The 27290-nt window shown below is 43.2% G+C and overlaps 1 protein-coding gene across 1 annotated transcript in view; it reads left to right on the top strand.

Annotated features, from left to right (window-relative positions):
* Window positions 1–27290, top strand: part of CA8 (carbonic anhydrase 8) — an 89933-nt gene that overhangs the window by 22311 nt on the left and 40332 nt on the right. The window contains exon 4 of the mRNA XM_027042921.2: window positions 21623–21718. Within this exon, the coding sequence (XP_026898722.1) occupies window positions 21623–21718 (96 nt within the window). The remainder of the gene's footprint in view (window positions 1–21622; window positions 21719–27290) is intronic.

The following is a 27290-nucleotide window of genomic DNA, read 5'->3' on the forward strand; positions in this document are numbered from 1 at the left end:
GAAGGAAGACATTTATGCTTGTAGGACCCGACAGATGAAAGATGGACCTTTTTTCATCAATTAATGTGTTCACTTGGGGCCCTGAGGCAAGCATGTTCTCTAAACCCAGTTAACGAGTCACTTAGAGCTCTGGTTGATAGAGCTTATTCAGTGGAACCAATTTATTTGGCTTCAGAGTTAATGTATTTCTCGTGAACGTTCCTTGATGAGTTCTCTAAATTGATGAGTTCTCTGAGGAGATCTATAAAGGGATCCCTTTCTCCAGCCTGGGTTTTGAACAAGTAAGAAATAGGGCATTATTAGAGTCATCAAATGGAGAACAAAACATTACCTCTGTTGTGAATAAAACTATACTGGAGACGTAGCATAGAAGGAAAAGGCTCTGCCCACCTAGTTACAGGCAAGGGGCGGGTGGCAGGGTGTATTAGCCTGCTCTCTAAGGGTAGCTCTCATTTCAAAAAGGAAAAGAAAAAAGAGGAAGGGGTTAGTTGAAAGAGCGGAGAGGAAGGCCAGCCTTGTTGAGGCAAAATCCCTCTTTCTAGGAACAGGCAACAGGGAAGAGGCATTTCCTGTTGATAAGACAGACTCTTTTTTTTAAAAAAAATTTTTTTTTTTAAACGTTTATTTATTTTTGAGACAGAGACAGAGCATGAATGGGGGAGGGACAGAGAGAGGGAGACACAGAATCCGAAACAGCTCCAGGCTCTGAGCTGTCAGCACAGAGCCCGACGCGGGGCTCGAACTCACGGGCCGTGAGATCATGACCTGAGCCGAAGTCGGCCGCTTAACCGACTGAGCCACCCAGGTGCCCCTAAGACAGACTCTTAAAAATTCTCCCAGTTATCCTTCAACATTTGATGGCCCTGGAGCAAGAGACCAACTCCGTTTGGGAATCAGCGGCGAGAGTGTGGTTTCCTTTTATTCTGGTTTGTTCATTTTAATCATCTGGGACCAACTCCCTTTTTGCTAGCTGCTCCTTTGTACCTAAGACAGTCGCACAGTCTCCTCCTTTCTAGAAGGAGCTGGGAGATGGAGTCAGCGAGGATTTTGATGCATGTGCAGGATTTATTTTTTTTCTTTCTAACCTACGTGGGGGGGTTTCTGCCCAACGTAGCATCTCAGCTTGGGCCAGTTGTTTAAACCAAAGATATAAATGTATTTATAAAAAGAGCTGTTTTACTTCCCCCAAATTGTGACCTAAGTCCAAGGCTTAAGTCATTAATCCTATTCCGAATTTGGGTTGCACGGTGCTGGAACTATTCTCAGTAATTTTTAAGAACAAATGTCACTTATCCACCTTGTCATGGAGAACAAGTAATCACAGATTTTTATCAGTGGGCATTGTTTCTAATTAGCTTATCAGCCATGACGTGCTTTAACTCTGCTCCCAGTCTTGCTGTTTTTGAGCTTGCCTGTATCGGTCAAGGACTTGGGTCTAGTGGAATAAAGGCTGTGCCATTAGTAATGTCTCCTGTTAGTAACAGTAATGTTACTGTTTCCTCAGCTGAGCTCCAGTGGGTTGCCTCCTTTGAGGCTTTCTCTCTGAGGCACTGTTTTCCCCATGGGCAAGTGAAAAGAAAGGTACTACTGGGTTTTGAGTCTCGTAGGAAGGCAGGATGGCGGACTGGTACCTCCCATTCGGTTCACAAACACCTGTCAAGTACCAAACCCTGTGAGATACACAGCATGTAAGACGACAATACTTGTGTGCAGTGATTCTGTAGTCTGGTGGGAAGAGGTTGGATTAAGATAAAAACACGTGAAGAGATAACAGCAGAAAGGTTAAATGAAAAGTGATTCGAAACGCATTTAGGGAGCAGCTGCTGTGTGTTTGCTGCTGGGTGTGGTGCCGACCTTTAACAATAAATGAAAAATAATCCAGGTCTAGAAGAGGTTCATGTTCCCAGCAGAGTGACAGGCCTATGAAAAATGATGACATCTAAAAGGGAACCGACACCACGGAATAGTGGCTTTCTGCTGGACTCAGGGAGGGCTGTGGAAAAGAACGGTTATTGGAGCTGGGCCCTGACGATTGGGTAGGAGTTTGCAGGATAAAAACGATACGAAAAAAGGAGAGGCGGATGCAGGAATGTCGTAAAGGACAGGTGCACTGGGGCTTGGCGAGCGATGAGAAAAGGCCAGTGTGATGCTGAGAAGTGGACCTTCTGTAGCTGAAATAGTCACGGGACAACGAATCGGAAAATCAGGGAGTCAGAAAGCGAGGTACCATGGTGGAGAGAGGCTGATACATTTGAATTAATACAAGTGTCACTTGACTCATTTCAATCCATATTGTTTTTAATCCCAGAATACTCGCAAATTAGGTAAAAAAAACCAACAGGAGTTGGGGCAGCAGTTCCTTGAAAGGTTGTAAAGATGCTCTCAGCTATAGAGAAGGTGAAGAGAGAAAAGCACTTGAAGTCCTACTAAGCCTCACACAATGTGAGTCTTAATGAAAGCAGGGCTGATCTTTCTCCACACAACAGAAAAGTGAATTCAAACTGAGGATTACCAGAGTTTAGTTTGTGTTTCCTGTTAGTTGGAGTTGATTTGTTTTCGCAGGGAAAGAATTTTCAGCTTTGGAATTTTCATCCCCTCCTTTTAGCTTGATGGTCTGACTGTATTGATCCTCACAGGGTCACATGTATTTCTGCCCGGGTTTCCTAGGCAGCATCCAGGAGAGCCTCTCCTTTTGGGTGTTGTTTTGGAAGAGACGTTTCTCTTGATCTCTGTGCTCCTTGGAATCGCTAGGCTTGCTCTTGGCAGTGGCTGTTCCTGGAGTCTCTCCTCCTTTCCTCTGGCCAGGTTATTTTTTAACATGGATGTCCATGCGCTGTCAGTGCACCTGATGGCCCTTAGAACTCGCTGGATTTTAAAAACTAAAGAATGTGGCAGAAATAGCATATTGACGAGGAAAACCATAAGTGAAGATGCATCAAATTACACGGATATTTATATTTCTATATGTCTGAATTTTATTAGAGATTTCATTGTGAATTTGTCGTGAAAACCATATTTGTGCAGACAACACAGCATTTTGTTTTAGGTTATTAGGACTTGTGTTATGGGGGTTACTGCTCTGCTGAGCCAAAAGGCTCTGGAGAACTAGGTTCCAGTCAAGTTTGAACCGTCTTTATAGGAAGAATTATCCTTTGTTATTTGAGTCTAATATCAGAAACATCTCGGTTGCATCCCTTACTGAATAAATATTGAATCCTGTGGGGACAAAGATTTGAGATAATGGCAGATTGTTTTGCCTCTCTTTCCCAGCCTTTTTTTTGGGGGGGGCAGGGAGCGGGGGGCATTGGGGAAGATAGTAGACATAAAATTGGACTGACCAAATACTATAATTTGGGGGTGGATAATAGTAAGCATGTACCTCATGTCACACTTGTCAAAAAAGGAATGGACAGGCACCTGGGTGGCTCAGTCGGTTAAGCTCAGGTCATGATCTCGCTGTTTATGGGTTCAAGGCTTGTGTGGGGCTCTGTGCTGACAGCATGAAGCCTGCTTGGGATTCCTGTTCTCCTTCTCTCTGTCTGCCCCTCCCTGGTGTGTGCCTTCTCTCTCTCTCTCTCTCTCTCTCTCTCTCTCTCTCTCTCTCTCTCTCTCAAAATAAACACTAAAAAAAAGAAAAGAATGGAGACTTTGAGCGGGAGGCTGGGGAGCACTGTGTATTAAGAAATGGCATGGGGATGCCAGGAGGGAAAGGGAATTGAAGCAAAGATGTCAAGGCCAACCAAAGTCATGCTGAATTTGAGATTGGTTGAGATTGTTATACAGTTGAACTCAAAGATGAATTGGAGGAATTTTCACATTGGGAAGTTTGATTTCTGATAGACTCTCAGTTCCTGGCATAGAGAGGGCTCTAAATAAATATAAATAAGTGAGTGAAATAATAGATGGTAAAGTTCTAGGCATCGTACCCAGGTTCTGAGGACGTAAATAGGACAGTTGGGACCTTCTCCCACTTGGGGGATTTTGTCCTTGCAATTCCCCTGTCTGGAATATTCTTCCACCAGTAGCCATTAACTTGCTCCTTCAGCACCTTTGGGTCTCTATTCAGATGTCACATAAGCAGAGAGGCTGACTTTAGCTTTCTTTAACCTACTTGGTTTTCTCCATTGCATTTCACGGTAATTTAATAATACGTATATATGGTTATTTAAACCTAAATTCTGTATATGTGTACCATACATATGGCTGTTTTATAGTAATGTATTGTAGCTGGAGTTTAGGGGATCTAGAAATTAAATAGCTGGAGATAATCTTGAATGGCAGGGTGGAACAAAGAATGGAAACCCTTAAATGTCAGGTTGATATTGGTATCCTTTTCTTTGGTCAGAAAGGTGATGTATATGTGGCATTTCACTAAGGGCAGTGGGGATCACTGTTCTGCATTTCACAGTTACACATTTTTTCATGCATTCACCAAATATTTGTTGAGCACCTACTATATGAGTTGCAGGCAGTCTGAGGTACTAGGGACAACACACCGGTGACAAAATACGCAGAAATCACTTTCCTTCTCAAAACGGTACTTCTAGTGAAATGTAATCATTTTCATCGATCAGTCATGTGATGCTTTGGGGAAGTCATGACGTCACCTAGGATGTCGTCGGCTTTGACAAAAAAAGAAGGGAGTGTGAGAAATGATGTGGGGAGAGAGCATTCAGAGCTTACCAAGAGTTTTGCTAGCTTGTTTGGAGATCAGGTGAAAGGAGCAGTCCGTGATTCCTCTAAGATTTGAGCCTCCATAGCTGGAAAAATGGTGGGCCTCTTAGAGGAATGCCAGAAAGGGGGATGGTTTTGGTGGAAAATCCTGGTGTATACTTTGATATGTTTTGAGTTGGACAGCTGCCTTTCATCCAAGTGGAAATGCCCAGGAAGAGGCTAGAAATGCAGATCGGCAACTCAGAAGGGAGGCCACCGTTCAGCATTTACTAGAGCAGCTGATACTGTTTACTTACGTATCTATTTGAATCTGACTCCAGCTAAATGAGTTCATATAAAAGAGCACGCTGTATCTTTTCTTCGTGCAATGTGATGAGAAAACAGTTACAACTTTCATTTGGTATCCTGTCACTACTGCTTATTGGTATCATAGGAATATGTAATGTTCCTGAGTAAGCTTAATCATGCAGTATTTTACCAAGGGGAAATTATATTCTTAATCCTAGGTAATGGCCACCCGTTTACATACTATGATTGTAGCGATTGTGGTAGCATATGTTCTCTTTATCCACACCAATAATTAATCTATCCTTGAAACTTACTAAGCTGCTTACTTCAACAATAAACTAATAATAAAATCCACTGCTTATTATTAAGAAATATTAATGTGAGTATAAGATTTAGGACTAGATTTACACTCCTAAAATTGCTTTAGCTGATGATACATTTTCTGCTTGCTGATAACCGGTTTCCGTGCCTCATGTCTTTATATTTCAGGGTATTAAAAATGATGATATAGAAAATGTGTCTTAGAATATTTTCTGAAAAGCCCTAGATCAGAGCACAAAGCTCAATATACTTTTGTCTGTTCTTAGACATAATTTTACTTTTCAAGAAATGCTACATTTTGTCTACCAGAACCCCAAATTTGACTTGAAATAAAATTTTTCTTTTATGTATTAAGTTATTTGGCTGTGTGTACATCTAAAAGATTTGATGTCAGAAACCAAGGGAGTGCTTTTGTTCAGCATCCTATATCCCTTTTAGAGGAGCACCTTGCAACTCAGAAAGCGTCGGACATTTTTCCTTCCACGTTGTGAAAAGTTCTAAAAGGCAGCTCCTGGGTTGGTTAATTCAGCTGCTAAGCCGTGTTTTGAAGGGCCAGCTGCTTTGTTTTCCTGCTAAGTCATTTCAGGACTTTGGCCCTTTCCTGGAAATGTTCATTCAGGGTTGTAGGATGGCCATATCACATCTTAGTGGCACATCCTCACAGACTAATGATGAAAGGTTGTAAGAGGACTCCATTTTCTTACATTAATTTTTGGTAACATGTATTTATTTTTGAGAGACTGAGAGACAGATTACAAGTGGCAGAGGAGCAGAGAGAGGGAGGCACAGAATCCAAAGCAGGTCCCAGGCTCTGAGTGGTCAGCACAGAGCCCCAGTGTGGGGCTTGAACTCGTGAACCGAACCGTGAGACCATGACCTGAGCCAAAGTCGGAAGCTTACCCGACTGAGCCACCCAGGCGCCCCTGTTTTCTTGCATTAAAAAAATGTTTTATTGACGCAAAACTTACATATCATGAAATTCACCCATTTAAACTGTACAGGTCAGTGGCTTCAGTATATTTACAGTGTTGTGCAGCCATTACCATGGTCTAGTTTTAGAACTGTTTCATCACCCCATAAAGAAAAAGTTACTCTTCACCCCCTACCCCTATCCCTAGGCAACTAGGAATCTGCTTTCTGGCCCTGTAGACTTTCCTATTCTAGACATTTCATAGTAACCAGACGATGCTGTTTTCAAGGTTCGTTTATCCATGTTGTAACCTGTATCCGTATTTGATGACTTTGATTGCCAGAAAGCGTTCCATTGTGTGGATATACCTCCTTTTGTTTATCTGTCAGTTGACGGACACTCAGTTTGTTTCCACTTTTTGGCTGTTGTGAGTAATGCAGCTATGAACATTTGCATACAAGGTTTTGTGTGGACATAAGTTTTTCACTTCTCTTGGGTGTGGAATTCGGGGTAATATGGCAGTCCACACCTAATTTCCTAGGCGTGGAATTACTGGGCAATATGGTAGCTTTGTGGTTAACATTTTAGGAATTGCTAATTTGTTTTCCAAAGGGACTGCATCATTTTCCCAATCCTGTCAGCACTGTGTGAGGGCTTCAATTTTTCCACATCCTGGACAACACTGGCTGTTGTCTTTCTTTTTTGATGAGAGCCATTCTAGTGGGTTCGAAGGAGTTTCTCCTTGTGGTTTTGGTTTGTATTTCCCTAATGATATATGGAGCGTCTTTTCGTGGGTCTGTTGGCTATCCATATGCGTTGTGTTTTCGTTTTGCTGATGGTGTTGCTTGATGTCCAAAACTTTTTGATTTGGATGAAATCTGATATATCAAATTTTTCTCTTACTGGTTCTGCTTTTGGTGCCATCTCTATTTTTTACAATAAAACATCTTATAGGTAAGTAACGTACGTACAGAAAGGTGCCCAAACCACGAATAGACAGTTCACTGCATTTTCAGAAGGTAAACATACCTATGAAAAACCAGCATGCAGATCAACAAACAGAGCACGACCAGTATCCCAGAAGCTCCCGTCACGGTTCCTCCAAGGTTAGTTAACCGTGATCTTGACTTCCAACATCATAGGTAAGTTTTGCCCATTTGGGGGCTTTGTATAAATCGAATCACATAGTAGTTGTTATCCTGTGTCTTCGTTTTTTAAAAGTCTACGTTGGAGTCTGCTACACTGTAGCGTGTATGTTTCCTTTGTTTACTTTCTTGTGTAGTAGCATATCATTGCGTGAGTTTTCGACGGTGTATTTTTTCCACTGTTGATCGGCATTCGGGTTACATTCAGGTCTGGTCTGTTAGACTAGAGCTTCTGTGAGTATTCTGTTTGGCGAGCATACACTTAGAAGGGTAGCCTGTGTAGGAGAGGCGTAGTTCAGCTCTAGCAGTTGTTGCCAGTTAATTGGCCACAGGGTTTGCCCTGCTCCATGCTGTTACCAGCCTTAGGAATCTCTTTTTAGCAACCAGATGTTTTCCCAGAGGTCTTCCTCACCCCTGCCATCCAGCAGAGCTCTCCTCAGGTGTCATTCGCCAGAATTTCTGTACACGCGGGTTCCTGGGATGGTCATTTCAAGGGAGAAGACAAAGCTGTCACTCTTGGCTTAGTCAGGCTCACTCTGTAGGGCTGAGGAGGGCTCTAGGCTTGTCGTAAACACTTGGTCTGATATGTAGAAATGTAGCTGAGGTTCTGTCTGCATGGAGGAAGGGGGAGGGGAGGCAGCTGTGTCTGCAGAAAGTGGGAACATCCAGTCGCACCAGTTAGACACTACCAGAGGAGAGGCTTTGTGCTCCCCAAGATCTCTCTTCTGGACTTATTTTCAAAATTTAGCAGGAGTCCTCCGTAAGCATTTTTTATAGTGATGGTGCTTTTTGCATTTTAATTTGTATTTTTACAACATTACATTTTCACTAAGCCTGCTATAATAAATCGACCTTTGGACAGTGTCGCCCGTCATCGCTTTTGTCTTCGTCGTGGTGCCTCATTGAAAATGTGCCGGGGAGCGCTCTCCAGAAAGTGGTTACCATTTTCCCACGGAAACAGTGTTTCATTAAGCTTTGGTTCCGGCTTAAGCCTTAACAGCACATTAATTAAAAATATCAAATACCGTGTTATGTAAAAGCAGAGGTAATACAATAACTGTACATGTCCACAGTGATTTTAGCAGAATTATCTTCTGAGTTACATTACTGTCGAGCAAGGAAGGTCCTTGCTTTCCGGAGGGGCATGTCCCTATGACTTCACATACACTCAAAAATACAGTTTCACTCACTGATATATCTCATTTGTCTAAAACAAATGTGCTACCTGTAATAAAGACTTTTGGAAAACAATAATTGTGTTTCTATCTGAATTTACATAGGTTCTTTTTTGAGAATGGTTGTGGATGGCCAAGATGATAAAGCATCGAGTAGCACAGTGAAAGTACTGTTTCCACAGCCATGGCTGTGCAGACCAGGGGGGATAAGTGTTGTAAAGCAGAGTCTAGTCAAGCAGAGAGCCTAGTCAGTTCTGGAGAGATCGGTCCCGTTGGTAGGCAAATTGAGGCATAGGTGACGTTCTCATTTCCTAATTGGTGTTTCCATATCTGCCCTCTGAACATTTGCGGAAAGCACGGTGGTTACTGGTGATTATTCATTTTGGATTATGTGTAAAATGTAATCCTCTTGTTTTAGAAATGTTTTCCCCCTAAGTCATAGGAGCTGTGCAAAATCCAAGCGCACTGCCATGTAAACGTAGGTTAAATTTCCTATCAGAATTGTTGTGCTTTTTCTCGTTCACACCCATTCATGCCTTTCCTGTTCCTAGTTGACCTTTTTTTTACCCGAGTTGTTTTGGTACAAGTTCCATCTCAGTCAAGCGGAGTGATACTTCACCTTGTCATAGCATTGAAAGGAAACCTGGACTCCATGTTCTAGGTCAGGGGTAGGTTAAAACCCAGTTTTCTAGAATGCCTTTTAAAATAATTTGATATGCATTTGGTTCCCAGTAGCATTGCTCCTGTGTTAGCCTGAGAGTCTGAGACAGACTTCAGGGAAACGTGGTCCCCTTTAATTAGCACTAGAAGTGATGTATGTAGTTTACTGCGAGTTTGCTGAAGAAAGGTTCTTTGTGCAACTCTCTTGAGCAAGAAGTGAGCTGGATTAGTTTGTTATGGTTTTCCAGTAAATTACAAAACTTCTATCAATAAGGAAATAATTTGCGGGAGGAGCATAGGTGTGGATCTTTGCAGAGCTTTTTGTCTTGAGGATAAGGGCAGTGTTGAGTGTTCGTCTAGTTGTAGAGGCGGGGATGTCCTTGCACTTGTGCGGGAATGTTTGGGCGAAAATCTGTTACATGAATTTCTGAGTGTACGTTTATTTCTTGAGCCTGTCAGAGTTCACTCTTCTCTCAGTATTTCAAAGATGCTGGATGTTTTTATTGTCGGGAAGTTTTGCATCCCTCGCGTGATCTCTTATCCATGGAGTTAATGCAAGACTCCTTTTACTGCAATCCTCAGGGAATTGTGGACACAGTGTTCATGCTCATGAAGACCATCCATGTGCCAGACACATGCCATATCTTATTTAATCAGTAAAATGTCCCTTAGAGCTAGATGTCATGTGTATTTTTCAGTTGAATAATCAAGTCATGGGGCGTTAAATAAGTTGCCCCAGGTACATCAGTAATGGCTGAGACTCAGACCAAGTACCATTCTTTTCCCTCTACGATATATGCCTTCTCATATTTCTAATAAAATGGTTCTGATTTGTGCTGTAGATAATTGCAGTTCAGAAAGTAAAAGCCTCTGAGTATGCATGCTGTGTTAACAGACAAGTAGCTTTTCAGGTACGGTGAGGATTAAAATGGACTTTAACATTTTCAGGTAAATGCATTTTATCGTGCAATTGTAATATTTTGAATATCGTAATCGGCTTTAAAATATATTTCCTGAAAACTAGGTTAATCGGCAATGTATTAGGTGTATAAAGTTGGAGGATGAAAACTGACAGAGGTGTTTTGATAGAAGGACATATTCTTGTGCTGTGCTGTGCTGCGTATTGAGGAATTCAGATTGTATCCCAGGGACAGTAAGAAGACTTAGTTGGGCCTTCCTGAGGAGAGTGACGTGATCAGATTTGCACCGGGTGACTGCACGGTGGGAGGTGCATTTGAAATGCCTGCTTTGGAGACATGGAGATAAGTTGAGAGACCTGGGCAGTCATTCTGGCAAGATCTAAACTCAGGAACTGCTCGTGGGAATGAGTCACGTGGACGGATCTGGGAGATTTTAAGGAGGTAGAAGATGGCAGAACATAGCTCTTGGTTGTTTTGCAAAGGAAGAAGAGGATGAAAGAGGTGTCTGGCTTGGGGCCATTGACAGAGCCAGGTGCACAGAGCGGGGGACACAGCTCCGAGGAGTTGGTGGACGGGCTTCAATGGTGAAATGCCGATTTAAAATATTTCAGTGGGCAGTGGAGTAAAGGGATCTAGACAGATTTCGGTGAAAGATGGTGGTTTTGGAATCATGGGCGTCTAGATGGCAAGGGAAGACCTGGGAGGGTATTAGATGACCCAACGAGAATTTGCTCGGCGGGAAGAGAAGAGGCGAGAGGGTATGTTCCTCAGCTCTCCCGTCCCTGTTCACCCCATGCTTGCCCTCATTGATTAGCCTCATTCTTAGAGGCACTTGAATTTGTGACTCTGATGGAAGGGATCCAGCTTTCTGTAATGAAAAGCCTTATTAGTGATCTTGGACCTTTAGCAAAACAAAATAGGTGAGGTCGGGCAGCACAATGAGCAAAGAACCGGACTGAAGGGAGAGGAGCATACGGTTGTTTTCAGAGACTTTTAGTGCAGTTTTAACACGATACTGTTCTGTTGGCACCTCCGCTTCTCCTCACCCTCCCGGCTCTAGCCGGCACTTAGGTGATATTTTCCAGGAGCTTTCCAGATAGCATCTCTTGCCCTTGTAACGGCCTGAAACGTTAGATAGTATCAGCTCTCTTTGACAGCGGAGAGTCTTAGAGCTCAGGTAATTTCTCCAGGAGCTGTGCACTCACACCTCGGCCCTGTGAGCTTGTTAGTGTCACACAGCCTGCCTGGATTACTAGCCGTTTCCTGGTTTGCACACTCTTTTTTCATTCTCTTCTCCCTGGTTTTTCTGGTCTCTAGAGAGAGCGCTGTGTGTCGTTCCTCTAGGCAGCGTGCGACCGTTCACGCTGTGAAAGCTACGTTCATCGTCTTCCACCTTGCCTCTTTGGAGCACAGAGCTGCCGTCCAGGTGCCGTAGCCACGTCCTCGCTCTGCCACTTGTGAGCTGTCTACTTTGTCTTCTCTGCCTCCATTCCCTTCTTGTTAAGATGGGTGTTGGTGACAGTCGCAATAGCATCTGTTGTTAGAAAGGCGATCGCGAGGACCGAGGGAGATGTTTGCGAACGTTCGTGACGGACCGCGCCTGGTGGAGAACGTGACGTCAGTACACATTAAGTAAATACAAATACCCAGAGCATCCTCTAGAATGTATGCTGCACCCTGATGCTTTTCACTTATCTTTTCCTTCTGTTGAAGTAGAAGTTTTGCGTTTGTATTTATTCACACCCTGTACTCCCCAATAAAAAGATTTGAGGTCTTCGTATTTCCAGTGTTGAAGGCAGTGAACGCTAAAACCCAGGTATCATTCGTGCTTAGTAATTTCAGAACTGTTTTGTCAGATGTGGTTTTATTTGGGAGCAGTGGGGAAAGAATACGGACGTTATTTGCTGACGGACCGGATGGAGCAGACAGATGCAGTCTGTAAATGACTTCCGCTCTATAACCCCAAGACCCTTTGACATCTCTTTGCTTTCTTTATTTCATAGAATAACAAATGAAATAGGGAGACGTTTAGTTAGAGCGATTTAACTGCAGCCACAGCCCGCAATTCAGATTTTCTTTTCTTTAGAAAATAAGATGGGTGATTAAAAAAAAAAAAACAAAACCAAGATTGGATATTTCTCGGAAAACAAGGAAACCAGTGTCGAAAGAATCAGTTTTAATTGCTTCTGATCCTACGTTAAATATGAATTAGATCAAAATGATGTTTGTTTTGATTCGGAAGACTGCTCCAACAAGCCTTTTTTCCAATGTTTGTTAATGAACTTCCTGAAGGAATCTCCCAGTTTTCGAGATAAGTGTCCTAACAGTACTCAGATGCCCTCTTCCTAAGAGGGCAGAGATGTCAAGGTAAACAAAAGAAATTAGCATTCCAAGAGGAGGTCATTCTACTTTGAGAAAAATCTTTTTGTAGATTACACAGAACTCTAGTGCCTTTTGGACTGAGAATTCTGAGCCCCAAGAGCACTGTAAATAGCTTTTGATAGTAATAAATCAGTAGATGAAGTTGCTCTGAAATGTTTTAACATATCCTCCTATTTTTCTTCTACCTCATGTGAGAGGCTACGTAATTTTTAGGCAAACATAACAAGTAAGTGACAGTCAGATAGAATTTCAAATAATTTATTTTCCATTTCATGCTTTACATCCCTTTGTCACTATTATATTTGTCTACACCTTGGATGTCCTTCTCTGAATAATGGCTGTATGGTAGATTGACAATGACATCTTAAAGTGCAGCAGCACCTGGAAATAATACACACTAAATCTCTGTTTATCTGCAGAGGTAATTAGGAGTGGATCTGGAGAGAGGGGGTGCTTTCTCTGCTCTTTTTCAGTTAATTATTGCTCTCATCTTGTTACTCAAAACATTTCCAGTTTCCTGTTCTTTTTTGTTCTTTTTTAAGTTGGAATGCTTAATGTCTTCTTTGTTTCAGCCCTCTCCTTATCAGAGGTGTAGCTGAGACCTTATCTTTTCTTTCCCTTTTTCTAATTCCATAGCTCTTCCGGAGTACTCTGAGAGTGGGTGTTTGGAGTGGGCCAGAGCACAGGTGCGGGGGCACTCTTGGCTTCTGACACTCAGAATCTGGTGGGAGACCGGCTGTACCTCTCCCCACGTTGCGTTTCTTTGGGACTAAGGAAAGCAGTTCGCCCAAATCAGGACCCAGAAACCAGGGTCTCTTCTTGACGAATCTATAATAGGTAGTGGCCCAGCTCAGAGGAAAGTTCTCAATGACTAGAGTTTGGCAGAAGAATGCTTCTCAGGTACAGTTGCATCTGAGTTCATAGGTGCATTGAACGCTTCCCTTTTTTTTCTTTTTTCTTACATTTATTTATCTTTGAGAGACAGGGTGAGACAGAGCGTGAGTGGAGGAGGGGCAGAGAGAGAAGGAGACACAGAATCCGAAGCAGGCCCCAGGCTCCCAGCAAGCGTTCAGCACAGAGCGCGACACGGGGCTCGAATCCATGAACCGTGAGATCATGACCTGAGCCGGAGTCGGACGCCTAACCGACTGAGCCACCCAGGCGCCCCTGAATACTTCTGATTTATCAAAATGTATAGCAACTTGTGATTCTCCCCAGTTTTACTTGTACCCGTTGAAAGAATAGATAAAAAGGACACTGAAAGTGAAAGATGACTTATTCTTGAACTCAAGCATACTGTTTCTCCTTACTTGAAGAAAGAGCACTTAGCAGTCACTTGAGCCACCTTTTGATTTGTTTTCTGATACTCACTGCTCACCTTCTTGGGTGAGTGGCCTTGCCCTGCTGGTTTTATCCTAAGGCCTTTATTTTACTTCCTTAAAGTTTTATTTAAGTAATCTCTACACCCTTCATGAGGCTTGAACTCATGACCCCAAGATCAAGAGTCACATGCTCCTCCAACTGAGCCAGCCAGGCGCCCCGACGCTTACGCCTTTATACTCTGCTTCTTTCATTGTATTGCCACTGCCCTCTCAATAATCTCTGAAAGGAGGTGGGTCCCACATCTTTTCCTTTCCTTATTTTCTTCTGTTTCTTTGTAGCCTTGTTGGTAGCACAGCCTTAACGCTTCTCCTAAAATGATCCATTTGTCCTAATAGGTCTTTGGAATTTTCTTGGTTTCCTCCTCCAGATTTGGGGTCTGAAATTCCCCTTTTCCTCATCTCACCATTTCCAAAATCTCAGTCTTTGCCCTTCTGTCAGTCTCTTTTATGACTGGACCCATGGGTGACCTGACTCCATAAGGCTGTCTGTCTAGATATCTGAGGATGTGTGTAGTCTACACCGTCAGCCCTTCTTCTTAAGGCAGTTAGTTCTTCGTTCTGCACGTCTTACCCCTGGGAGACCAGCTGGACTGTTGAGACATAACTTTCAACTCTTCTCTACAACCGAACTCTTATTTTTGGTCAGCGATACAGGTTAGAAACCTCAGTGATCCCTTCTCCTTCGTGTCTGTTGGGTCAGGTTGTACCTCTTTTCATCTCCGTTATCTGCATCATCAGTGTATCTGTCTATTAAATGCCTGTCAAGGCCCAGGAAGATAGGGAGAGTTTGGATGAGTCTCCCGACAGTCTCCGTTCCAAGCAAGTGGAACATTAAACAGAACAGGAAGGCTGTTGTGAACGGTCAGGAGTCACACGTGATTTGAATGTTTTGGAGATAGTTAGGATGGAGAGGGATGGGGTTAAAGAAATTTGATCCCATGATCCATGGGATCCATGATCCCTGCCCATGGGCAGGAAATAAAGCAAATTAGACATTTTTGAACAGAGGGAATGTGGTGAATGCTGCATTAAAGAGAAATCAGTTGGGCTTTATAATGCAAATGATTAGGAGCTGGGGAAAGGCAGAGTTGGAGATGGGGGGGGGGGGCAGGGTCCAAGGTCCCAGGTCCTGGAGGTTGGGGCTCCATGGTGGGAGAGTAAGGGAGTTGATGTCCGTTCTAGAGATACTCAGCTTGAGCTGACGTGAAGCCATTCGGAAGGAATTGTCCACGAAACACCGGAGGAGAGTTTTCACAGAACTTGTGTGAGCGAGTGCACAGGGCTGGGGAGAGAACTTTGTGAGTTATCATTGCCTCTTCAGCCGTAATTTACTGCTTTTTCCATTCCTCATGATTCATTCTTTTGTACTTTAGTGCTGTCGTGTTATTTATGTTAATAATAAACATCATTTATCTTGAAGATAGCTTTCTGTTAGGCCGCCATGAAATCTTCAAACTTCTTTTTCTCGGTGACAAATAAGTGATTATAAGGCTGCGGCTTGTCACAGTTTCATAACTTTGGACAAATTTATCTATTGCTGTGAGTTAAGTACATTAAGATGAACGTTTCATGGGTACTAATGGCTCAGCAGCACAATCAATTGCAGGAAATTTGAATTTGTGAGCCGTGTAGCAGAAGCTCAAAGAGTTTCTCTTAAACTATGAAAGGATGCTTTACAATTGTTATTGGATGGTCAGCTTTTTCCTTTTTTCTTTTTTTAATCGGCAGGGATGATGGTCACGATGCCGATAGAGAAATTACGGATCTTTGCTTTTCCAGTTCTCTGTGATACCTACCTTGTAACTCATCTGAGGCCACATGCATTGGGGCCTCGGGGTTGGGCGGTCGTGGGGGTGGGGGAGAGCAGTAGGAAGTGAGGAAGGAGTCGGCTTTGCTAGAGAAAACCACTTTCTTCTACTCAGCCGCAGCCAAGGTGGGCGGAGACCAACACCTTTTGTCCTTGGAGGGAGAGTGAAGTGCCCATTGTTGTGACTGAAGACTTCTCCCTTTTTCAGCTGCTAAGGCAGAGTCCTGCTTGCTGTCACCTTGAGCCCGGGGACCCAGACGGAGTGAGAGTGTAGGCAGCAGATGTAGTGATAACACTCCTAACCCTTAGACTCCGTAGAGACGGTCAGGGGCACGTAAATACTTGGGTGTCACCGTCACTTGGTCGGCTGCTCTCCATTCCCAAGATGCCTCATCCTGCGTCTGTGCCTTTGCTGCCTGCAGAGAATTGATGCTGATGAGTGCAAAACGTGCTAGAAATCTCAGAATCAAGAGAGTATGGTGAGCGGGCAGAGAGAGGTGTGAAGAAGCCGAGCGGGGAAGACACAGCTCTCCTTGTGTTGCAGATCCTGAGGCTCGGACAAGTTAGTGACTTGCGAAGTTCACACAGCTGAAGAGCTGTGATTCTGAGTCTAAGAGTCTACGATTCGGGATTGCTAGCTCAGAGATCTTTCAGGAGAGCCTGCTGCCTCTAAGAATTCAGGAGTGGAGTTGCAGAGGAAGTGCCCATTGTTCCCGCCTCTGCAGTCTGCACGGCCCTGCACACCATTCACACCCCAGAGCATGGCTGTACCGTCAGGCTTTGAAGTCAGCTTCCAAGTTCCCTTGACTGCTAAGGGCTGTCTGCATGGACCTCTGCTAAGCCCCCCTTGGACTCGATTGGCCGCTTCATCGTTTTCTGAGCCATGTTCTTAATATTGTCTGCCTCTCCATTCAAACTCATTTGTCCCTAAGCAAATTTTGGAGCACGTGTCCTTAACATCGTGCATGTCTAGTAGTAAGTTATACACGTGCACCAGTATGGGTTTTGCCTGGATCTGTCTTCTTCTGTTCGTACAGTTATGTTGGGAAGCACAGGGAAATGAAATTTTAAAAAGGATGAAAGTAAATGGGTGGAAGTTCTAGTCTGTATTTTCTGTTCGTATGTGGGTTGTTTTGTCCTTCCACTCCTCTTCCCTATAGGAACTACACTTAGGTTTAGGAGAGTAAATTGCAAATGCTCTCACTTTAATTGTTAGAGTCCTTTGCCTTTCTTCATATTGCTGCTAGAATTGTCCATATCTAAACGTCCACTTGTTTCCACACTTTTTGTTTGGTCGTTTGTGCAACCCGTATTGGTTAGGGTTCTCGAGAGAAACAAAATACATACTGAGAATACGTATCTGACACAGAGAGAGACACTGAGATGTGTTTTAAGTAACTGACTTATTTGATTATAATCACATGGCCAGTCTGGAATCTGCAGGCAGACCAAAGATTGGAAACTCAGGTAGAATTTTTATGTTATAATCTGGAAGTACTGTTGCTTCTTCTTCAGGGGACCTCAGTCTTTGCTTGTCAGGCTTTCGACTAACAGGATGAGGCCCACCACATCATCTGTAAAAAGTACTTTCACAGGGGCGCCGGGGTGGCTCCGTCAATTAAGCGTCTGACTCTTGATTTCAGCTCAGGTCATGATCTCATGGTTCGTGAGATGGAGCTACGCGTAGGGCTCTGTGCTGACAGCGTGGAGCCTGCTTGGAATTCTCTCTCTCTTGCTCTCGTTCTCTTTTCTCTCTGCCTCCACCCCACGCATTCTCTCTCTCTCTCAAAATAAATACATAGGTATTAAAAAAAAAGGACCTTCACAGCAAAACGGCTAGACTGGTATTTGTCCAAAAAAACGAGCACCATAGCCACGCCATATTGACACATGAAATTAAGGAGCTTTTGTGGTACCCTCCTAGCTTATCTTCCAGTCTCCTATGTCCATCTTCCACTTCTTTTCCACCCTCCTCTGTCAGGAGACCTTAGAAGGACAGACATCGGCATGGGAACATTTCATTCTAAGCAGCGTAAGTAATAAAAGTCCTCACTGTGCTAATACATTCTTAGTGTTCCCCTAGATACAGTTAGGATAAATTCGAAAGTTCTGTGCCACCGGAACCCCTATACCTTCCAGCCTTGTCTTTCCTGTCTTGGACAGACTTACATATGCTCTAGCTACTCTCAGAGGTACTTTTAGTTCTTCCTGTGCACTGATAATTTCCTGTCTCTATGGCTTTGCTTTATGATACAGAAGCAAGACTAGTATAAAGCAAAATATAAGATGGTAGGAATCAGGAGGGGGCTGAGAGAGACAGAAGTCAATGTGAATAATTCAAGCTTTTGAGCTCTGCAAACACTTCATTAAGGTGGGGAGAGAGGAAACGGTGAGATAGATGGTGTTATGGGCCGAATTGTTCCCCTCTCCCCCATTCATATGTTGAGGTCTTCAGGATGTGACCATATTTGGAGACACAATCTTTATAGAAGTAATTAGGCTAAGATGAGGTTGTTGGAGTGGGCCCTTAACCCGGTACGACTGGTGTCCTTGTATAAGAAGAGGGAATTTGGATACAGACACACACAGGGGAAAGATGATGTGAGGACGCAGGGAGAAGGTGGCCATCTACAAGCCGAAGAAAGAGGCCTCAGAAGAAGCCAAACCTGCTGACAGTGGTCTTGGACTGTCAGCCTCCAGAACTGTGAGAAGATAAATTTCTGTCGTTCCCATCACCCAGTCTCTGGTGCTTTGTTACGGGGCCCGAGCAAACTCCTTCAGATGGAGTGAGGAGGGGCTCAGGGAGCGCGGAGAGGGCTGAAGCGGAGAGGCGGCAGAAACGTGGAGTGTTACCTTAGTGGATCGTGCATCTGAGTTACTACTACTAGGTTACGGCCGATTTCCACAACGTGTTGGACCTCAGCCTGGTCCTTGAATTAACTGTGTTCAAATGGTGGGGAACAGGGGTCTTTCTTTAATGGTGTCTTACAGCGAGAGCAAGAGCCTCCAGGAGAAGAGGGTGCCCAGTTAGTACCAGAACAGCGCTTTGTTTTCCAAATCTTGGGTCCCTTGTTGATTGTGAAGGATGAATCTCTTCTGCCTCTCAACTGCCAAGTCGCAGGTGATTATTTAAGACCCAGACGGTAGAATGAACAACAGGTGGTAGAGATTCTCTGGCTGTTTCATTTTGTGTTATGTGCTAGTCACACAAGAGTCATAGTGAGCTTTCGTTATTATCCTTTTTTAGCTTGGGTCGGCTGAGGTGACAGCATTTCCCTTAAAAAAAAAAGACTTCGTCTTTTTAGAGCACTTTTAGATTTATAGGGAGACTGTGGAGACATACAGAAAGTTCCCATATAACCCATACCCAGTCCCGCTGTTATTAACGTATTACCTTAGCATTTTACATTTCTTATGATTAGTGGACCAAAATGTATACATACGTAAGATTTTTTTATTTTCATTTTTACTTTTTAATTTTATTTTAGAGATTGAGAGAGAGAGTGAGCGAGTGGGGGAGAGGGAGAGAGAACCTTCTGTGCTAGTCACACAAGAGTCCTGGCGATTTTCCATTATCCACACTGAGTGCGGAGCCTGACGCGGGGCTCGAGCCCACGACCCTGGGATCATGACTTGAGCCGTAATCAAGAATCAGATGCTCAACTGACTGAGCCACCCAGACACCCCTATACATTAAGTTTTAATTTTATTCAGTTTCCTTAGTTTTAAGCTATTTCTTTTCTGTGTCTCAGGAGCTCACCAGTGATATTGTGTTATTTGTAATTCCTCTGTCTTCTTGGGCTCCTTTTGTCTGCGACCTTTTCTCAGGCTTCCTTGGCTTTTGTTGACCTTGACGGTCTTGAGGAATACTGGTCAGGCGTTTTATAGAATGTCCCTCTACTGGGATTCGTCTGACGTTTTCTTCACGATTAGACTGGGGTTTCAGGTTGTTGGGAGGAAGACCATAGGGGTAAAATGTCGTTTTCACCGCATCCTGTCGAGGGTGCATGCTATCAACATGACTGATGACTGTCGATTCTGACCTTGCTCACCTGGCCCAGGTAGTGTCTGTCCCGTGTCTTCACAGTAAAGTTCCTCTCGGAAACCAAGTCACCGTGTGGAGCATATGCCTAAGGACTGGGGACCCTCGATTTCTTAAACACAAAATACCCTGGAGCAGTTTTTGAACGCAGGGTGTGAGTAACGATGTTGCTGAATTACATACAAGGAGTGGCAAAGCAAAACACAAAACCATGCTTTTTTTTTTTTTTTTTTTTTTGCTCCTTTTGTTTCAGAAAAAAAAGTACTTTGTAATGTTGCTATGAGAAGTAAGAAAAATGTTGATTGGAACTTTGCAATTTGTTGAATAAAAATAGATTTCAACCTTGGGCCTTCTTTGTTTATCTAATTAAGGCGGTCAGTTCTTATCTGTATGCTGTATACTTATCTGTACCACGGGGACTCCCAGGCTATTGTTACAGCCAGAAAAGGAAAGATTAAAATTGGTCTGTCTTTCATTATTAATTGAAATGTTATAGAACATTGTTTTCTCAGAGGCAGTGCCTTGACAGTTACATTTATTGGGCAGTCACAGTCCATGTTGGTTTTTCAGAGCCTGTCCTAGCTTGGCCTTGAATGTGGTCTTTTTCTAGGTTACTGTTTCTATTACAGGCAGAGGATTTCATTTTCGCCCTCTAGTGGTCAGCTTTATCATCTCGAATTCTAGCTGGACAAATTCAGAGGTAGAAAAATCAAATTACTGACTATTCTCATGGTAATTTTCCCCTCACGTTTTAATACAGATGCTAAAATGACATGGTGATGAATTTTAGCTACGTATTTTTGGATTAGAACTAATATTTAAATGGGGCAGTGTTTTAAAGTGGTAAGTAATTCTAACTTGATTAAAAGCTATAGTGATGAAAGATAGCATTCCAGGTGGACGGTTTACCTTGCTGCTGCTTTACTAAGAACCTCAGTGGGCATTTGAATTTAACCAGGGAATGGAATCTGGCTTCTTGCAAGTGTTTTATCACTGCTGTAGGAGCAAGTGCATATTCTAGATAAACTTGAAAGCTACAAAGCTTCATGAAGCTAGGAGTGAGGGAGTCCTCTAGAGCACTGTTTGTCATTCCTTCACAGATAAAATTTTATCTCCGCTGCAGGAAATGGCCTTCTTTTAGAGCTCTACATCAACATTCATTATGTTACCGTGACTTTTAAGAAGATGCAGCATTATAGGGTGCTATCTCTGTTTATCCTTAAGAGAGTTGAAATAATTTACCAGAACTTGAGGCTGGCTTTGTCTTATTCTTGATGGAAATCGTGGGTGACACAGTATTTGATTTTGCAGGTACTAATCCCTGGAATGAGTTCTGGTGTTTGTGCCCAAACCCGAAGTTTTGTCCTGTTGAGAACTAGAGGGGGATGCCATTTAAGGAAAGGCAACTAACTCAGTGTGAAATCGGCCACTCCCCTTAGATGCAGTCCTGATTATGATCAAAACGTAACTCAAGAGGCAATGATCCACTGAGCATTGCTTCTGTTCAGAAATAAGAAGCGGGGGGTGCCTGAGTGGCTCAGTCAGTTAAGCATCTGACTTCAACTCAGGTCACGATCTCGCGGTTCATGAGTTCGAGCCCCACATCGGGCTCTGTGCTGACAGCTCAGAGCCTGGAGCCTGCTTTGGATTCTGTGTCTCCCTCTCTCTCTCTGCTGCTCCTCTCTCTCTGTCTCTCAAAAATAAACAAACATTAAAAAAAAAAAAAGAGGTAAGAAGGAAAGAATTCCTACAGAGCGCCTGAATTAAAGCAGTGGTCTGTTTGGGTCTGTTGGGTATACTTTTGTTTCATATGATACCATAGAGATGTAATAGATATAATTTAGGAGAAATGGATGTCTCTTTGTTCTCACTAGAAATACGTTAATGATGAGGTGACCTGTCTGTTGTTTACCCAGCTTCATCTGATCCACTGGAATGCCACCCTGTTTGGCAGTATTGATGAGGCCGTGGGGAAGCCACATGGAATTGCCATCATTGCTTTGTTCGTTCAGGTAAATGGTCTTTTGCTGTGACTGTTGGATTGTTCAGAGATGCTTATTTCTAATTCATTTGCAGAATGTTTTTTGTTCTTCCTCAATTTCGTTACTTATTAAACTCCTGTACAGAAAACGCAGATAATTTAAAGTTGGAAAACTTGATTTTTCTGGCTCATGGGAGAGCAACCATATTCACTGGTAGAACGTGGTTCATTTAGTTAGTAGAACTGTTCTTCAAACTGGCCTTCAGCGTCTTTGGCAAAACGATGGAGAAAGTGTCTCCCGAAGGCAGAGTTCATTTTATTAATGAAAAAAAATGTTTTTAGAAAATGTTTTTAGACCCTGGCTTTCTGTAAAATTGAAGAAAAGTCAATAATATAATCACATAGTAGATTCTTTTAGCTCTTTATTGTGAATAATTTTCACTCCAAGAAGATTTGAAGCGTCTGATAGAAAACAGTGATAAAGTAAGATGTTGGTAGAAAAGATCTTGGTGGATATGGTCAATAAATAAATAAGTAAGTTTAGATTTGAGCTCTGTGGTGGGCAGAATAATAAATGAACACAATTTATTACATAAATTTTGTGAAACCTACAAAAAAACAGACCACATACTTTCAAAGGTAAAAATTTTAATCTAGTTCCTCCCGTGAATCTTTTTAACTTTGTCTTATCACCCGTTGGATGTCCTAAAAGGTTAAGAGGTGAAAGACATCCGGCTTTCCCCTTCCCCATCCTACAGAGGAGAGACCAAGGGCCAGAGAGGTCAGGCATTGTTTATAGTCACAGAGACTTAGTGTCACTGACAAGACCAGGAACCATTATCGCAAGTATACGTGGTTCCAAGCTGCCTCTTGGAGAATGTGAGACCAGAGCAGTAATATTAGCAAAGTGATCTTTAGTAACTTAATCTTCCAAAGAGAGTTGGGCCTTTGCAAACCTGCTTTTCTTGTGTGTGGTATAGATCTCTTTTCTTTTCTTCTTCATTTTTTTTTTAAGTTTATTTATTTTGAGAGAGAAAATGGAGGAGGGGCAGAGAGCGAGAGAGAGGGAGAAAGAGAGAGAAACCCAAGCATGCTCCACACTGTCAGCACAGAGCCCCACGTGGGGTTCAGTCCCACAGACCATGAGATCATGACCCAAGCCGAAATCCAGAGGTGGATGTTTTAACCAGCCGAGCCACCCAGGTGCCCCTGGGTGGTATATATTTCAATAGTATTATTATGTACAATAATTTTCCATTATAAATTTCTTTCTCGGATATTTTCCTATTGATGTTTGAAAGCAGCCATCTGGTTTTAGCCTGTTAATATTTTAAAATCAATATCTTGAAAGTATGACACATGTCCTAGAATTGGAAAACTAATTCTTACAGTTTTAAATGAACCTTCTTACTGTTTACTTCATGGGTCTTTTACAGGCAGGGCCCTATATTACTTCTGTTTTATGACTGCATTTTGTAAATGGAAGGAAATCGGGGCATCGGGATATCAGTAAAAATGTTTTTAATTATAAATACACATTTTGATAATTCTTTAGTGTTCCTAAGTGTGCTAGCTATTGAAGTCTATTTTTTGAAACCTGAAAAAGTTAATAAAGCATCCAAATTTGAGATGTTGAGGCAAGAGAAGTAGAAGGCAATGTCTTATTAGTAAAAACTAAGAATAAAATAATAATAAAATAAAATAGTACAAATAACTGAGCACTCACAGAGAAGGGAAGTGACCGCATTAGATTCATCTCTGCAGTTGGTACCCAATAAATATTTGTGAGTGGAATTAGACGTGATAGTATTTTCACTTACTGATTCTCAGCATATTACATGTGACACGCAGTAAGAGAACACTAGGCGGAAAGCCAGGACTCTGGGGACCGGGCTTCACTATTCTAGGAAGAAGCTCCTTGTTGTAAGCAAGGGGAAGCCTAAGAGAATGCACCCTTGTTCTAACTTTCCAAAGTTTGCTGTGAGGAAAAAATCAGATTATCTAGGAGACAGTAAAGGTACAGGCACTTTGAGAGCCAAATGTCATGAAGGAAAGAAGCACTGAGCAGGAGTGCCCACTGAAGCAGAAAGGAGAAGGACTGAAGTCCATCTGGGGGTCTCACACTTAGGCGAGAGGAGTGGAAAATGAGCGAGGAGGCCGCCAGAGACCGTGAGCATGGGCTTCCCGTTCAGGAGGCTTGGCTCAGGAAGAGAAAGGCAGATGGGGTAATAACTCGTGCTGCTGCACAGGGATGTTCTCTTTGTTTCATTTCGAGATCTGCGGTCTGCCTGCATTTTAATTTTGTGCAAAAAGCACCGGTGCAGATGCAGAGTTTAAAAATACTGGAAAGAAAAGGGATACTTGATATAGACACGTCTGGGGGAGACAGGAGGCTGTAGGATGACGAGCTTTTGTGGGTAGACTAACCTTGGAAAGAAGGAGGGGCCACCCTCTCTTCACGACACGGGGTTAGAAGAAAGACTGGGTAGAAATGGCATGAATTTGAAGGTGGAGGATGGCTGGAAATTAGAGGAACTCATGCCTGATGGTCATAATCTCTGAGATGTACAAAGCAACATTATTTATAAAGCAAGGGAAGCATTGGTGTGGGGTTGGGTTTAGAAATAGCCCAGGAGGAGATGATAATAGCCTTGACCGTCGGTCTGGGAGACCCACTTGGAAGCGGACATCCTAGATTGTACAGCACGACATATCGTGGATGGTTCTCTATCCAGGTAGAAGAGTAGAACATTCTAGCAAATTGTTTCATTGATCTGTTGCAGTGCAGATGATTTAGGAGGACACAGAAAATTAGAGAATTGGGGGCGGTTGAAGAGGGGTCTCCTTCAGTGTAGGCAGAAAGGGAAAGAGACAAAGCTAAGAGGCCCCTGAGAGTCTTGGCTCCTTAGATGAGTGAATGTGGAGAGAGAAAAAAGAGCGAGAGAGCTAGATGGCTGGGAAACTGTGGTGAGAGGGAATGGTCTTTGGAGCTGACGTGTTCAGAGTGAAAACAAATTCAGGGAGTGTTCTCGGGATGGGTGCTGAGGCGGAATGGTGCTAGAAACCACAGACAGCGGGGGGGGGGGGGTAAAGACACAGACCGGCGGTGAAGCCCCCCCCCCCCCCCGTAGTGACAGCAGGAGGTGATGCGTACAAGGGAGTGACCAGTGAGTCATTTTGTAAAAACATTGCCCCAAGTGGATCTTGACAGCGGGTGGTGCACTCAAGAGGACGACGGCCCCGTGCACGTGGGTCAGAGTATCCATCGGGGCGGGGAACAGCAGGGCTCTGACCACAGCTTTCAGCCCTGTCTCTGAGGGAGACGGCACAGCGCCCACTGGACAGGCCTGGGAGAGCTGCGCCTCAAGCAGACCTGAGGGGGATCGGTAGACCGGGGGGTGGTGGCCGAGCTGGTCGGAGATGCGCTCGCGCCCTGTCGCAGAGGGCTTGGTGGAGATGAGGCGGAGTGAGAAGGTGGAAGCGCACGGGGCCCACGGTTTGCGTTTTGGATGACAGCGAAAGATGGCGAAGGTGGGAGGTAAGACGTGACCTGGCCTCCCTCCCGGTCCTTGGCACCAGGCCGTGCTGTCACCTGGATTGCCGTGGGATCTTGGGGCCGGGGCATACAGAGTATCGTCTGGGCTTGCTTGTGGTGGTGATAAACTCTTCGTACAGAAATTTGGCAAAGGAGGAAAGGAAGAGAGGGAGCATTCGCCAGGGTTTGTTGCAGATTTAAAACTCTTGCAGAAAGTAAAGAATCTTTGTAGATCGAAGGAGCCAATGATAGTTGAGTGCTACCAGATGTCACAACTGTTTGATGCTGTGTGACATTCTGAGCGAGGATGATAATGGGTGGTATTAATTGAATTGCCATGTTCCATGTCCTTTTGTAGTCTTATCTTCCACCCTATCAGCGCCCCCCCCCCCCCCCCGCCCCCGCCCCTCCCAGATGAGGAATCTGAAGGACATAGAGGTTAAGTAAACTTGCTTAAGGCTGAAAAGTGAGTCAGACTCAGAACCCAGACACCCAGCATAGGTGACCTTGCTCCTGAACCACGACACTGAGGACTCTTTCAACAAGTTACAGTCTGACAGCAGATGGGTTAAAGGAAAACGGACCCCATCTGGAATCCTCCAGATGCTACGTCATGGTTAACCGAGTACAACAAAGAGAGAGGTCTGTTTCCCCAGGTGACTGGGCAAAGCCTTCTGCTAACAGATCCAGGCTTCTGCACTCACATTTGCCTTCGGTATTATTCTTTAGCTTTAGAGGGTTCATTTTCTGTCTTTAAAGCCTGTCTGAGGACTGCAAACGCTTGGGAAATAGTTGAAGTCTTGGCTGTTTGGAACTGATTGGGATGTCTTAGGTTATGTGAGTTTCTTGTCTCTTTTCTCTCTCTCGCCCCTTCACCTGGCATGCTTCGCAGTTGCTGCCCGTGGAGAGACACGGAAAATGGCGACACGTTGACAGCTTTTCTAGCTCCTGTAGGTCATTCTCCACACCTTTCTGTGGAAGAGAAAAAGCGAATGATAACAGTGTTTATCTAAGATTTTAAGTTATCTCTTGCTGTTGCTGTCGTCCGTTATCACGGACCATTGAAACCTGGTCGAAAAGTGGAAATCACATGGCACTTACAATTTCTAATGTTAAAGTCAAGAATACTTAATGTCAGATTTCTTTGAAGGCTCCCGTTCTTTGAAGCATATTATACACTAAAAATATGTAATGATATGTAATGTTTTAAAATGAAAATCAGTGAACAGCATATTTTGATGTATTTAAGAATAAAAAGGTGATTTTACAGTTATGTCCAGTGGTAATCAAGAGATGTCCTGATTTTGGTGACTTTAAATATGAAATCACATACTTACTTTTCTGAGTTAATACAATTTTTCAACGTTGGTAAAGTCTTTATGACAATGGTCTAAAAATGCCAAAGGTAAAAATGAAAGTGTTTGGAATGTGATGAGCAATTTTAATAAGAAATATCCTTGAAATACCCTTGAAATTGTAATCATTTGATAAACAGTTGGCCCTTGAACAAACATGACTTTGAACTGCATGGGTCCATTATACGTGGATTTTTTTATGGTATAGTACCGTAAATGTTTTCTCCTTCTTATGATTTTCTTAATAATATTTTATTTTCTCCAGCCTACTTTATTGTGAGAATACAGTATATAACACGTATAACATTCAGAATCCATGTTAATTGACTGTTGCTTTCAGTAAGGCTTCAGGTCAACAGTAGGCTATTAGTAGGTAAGTTTTTGGGGAGTCAGACATGATACGTCATTTTCAAGGGCACAGGAGTCAGTGCCCCTTAACCCCCTCATTGTTCAAGGGTCAATTACATAGAGCAGAGTGGGCGATAATCCATACAGAGCAAGATGAATTTAGAATGAATTGTTGGAAATGTCCAAGAACATAGCTAATACTTTCTTATACTAGCTTCTCTTACAACTTTAATTGCCTTTAGTAGAAGTTGACCTGGTTATTAATAAAAAGGTCATCTACTTACTCCCTGAGAAGGAAATTCAGGTGGACTTGAACTTTACTTTCTGTTAGTTATTTTGAGTAAAAGCTGAGTGTTTAAAAAATT

The sequence above is a fragment of the Acinonyx jubatus genome, chromosome F2, assembly GCF_027475565.1.
Source record: "Acinonyx jubatus isolate Ajub_Pintada_27869175 chromosome F2, VMU_Ajub_asm_v1.0, whole genome shotgun sequence".
Classification (NCBI taxonomy): Eukaryota; Metazoa; Chordata; class Mammalia; order Carnivora; family Felidae; genus Acinonyx; species Acinonyx jubatus.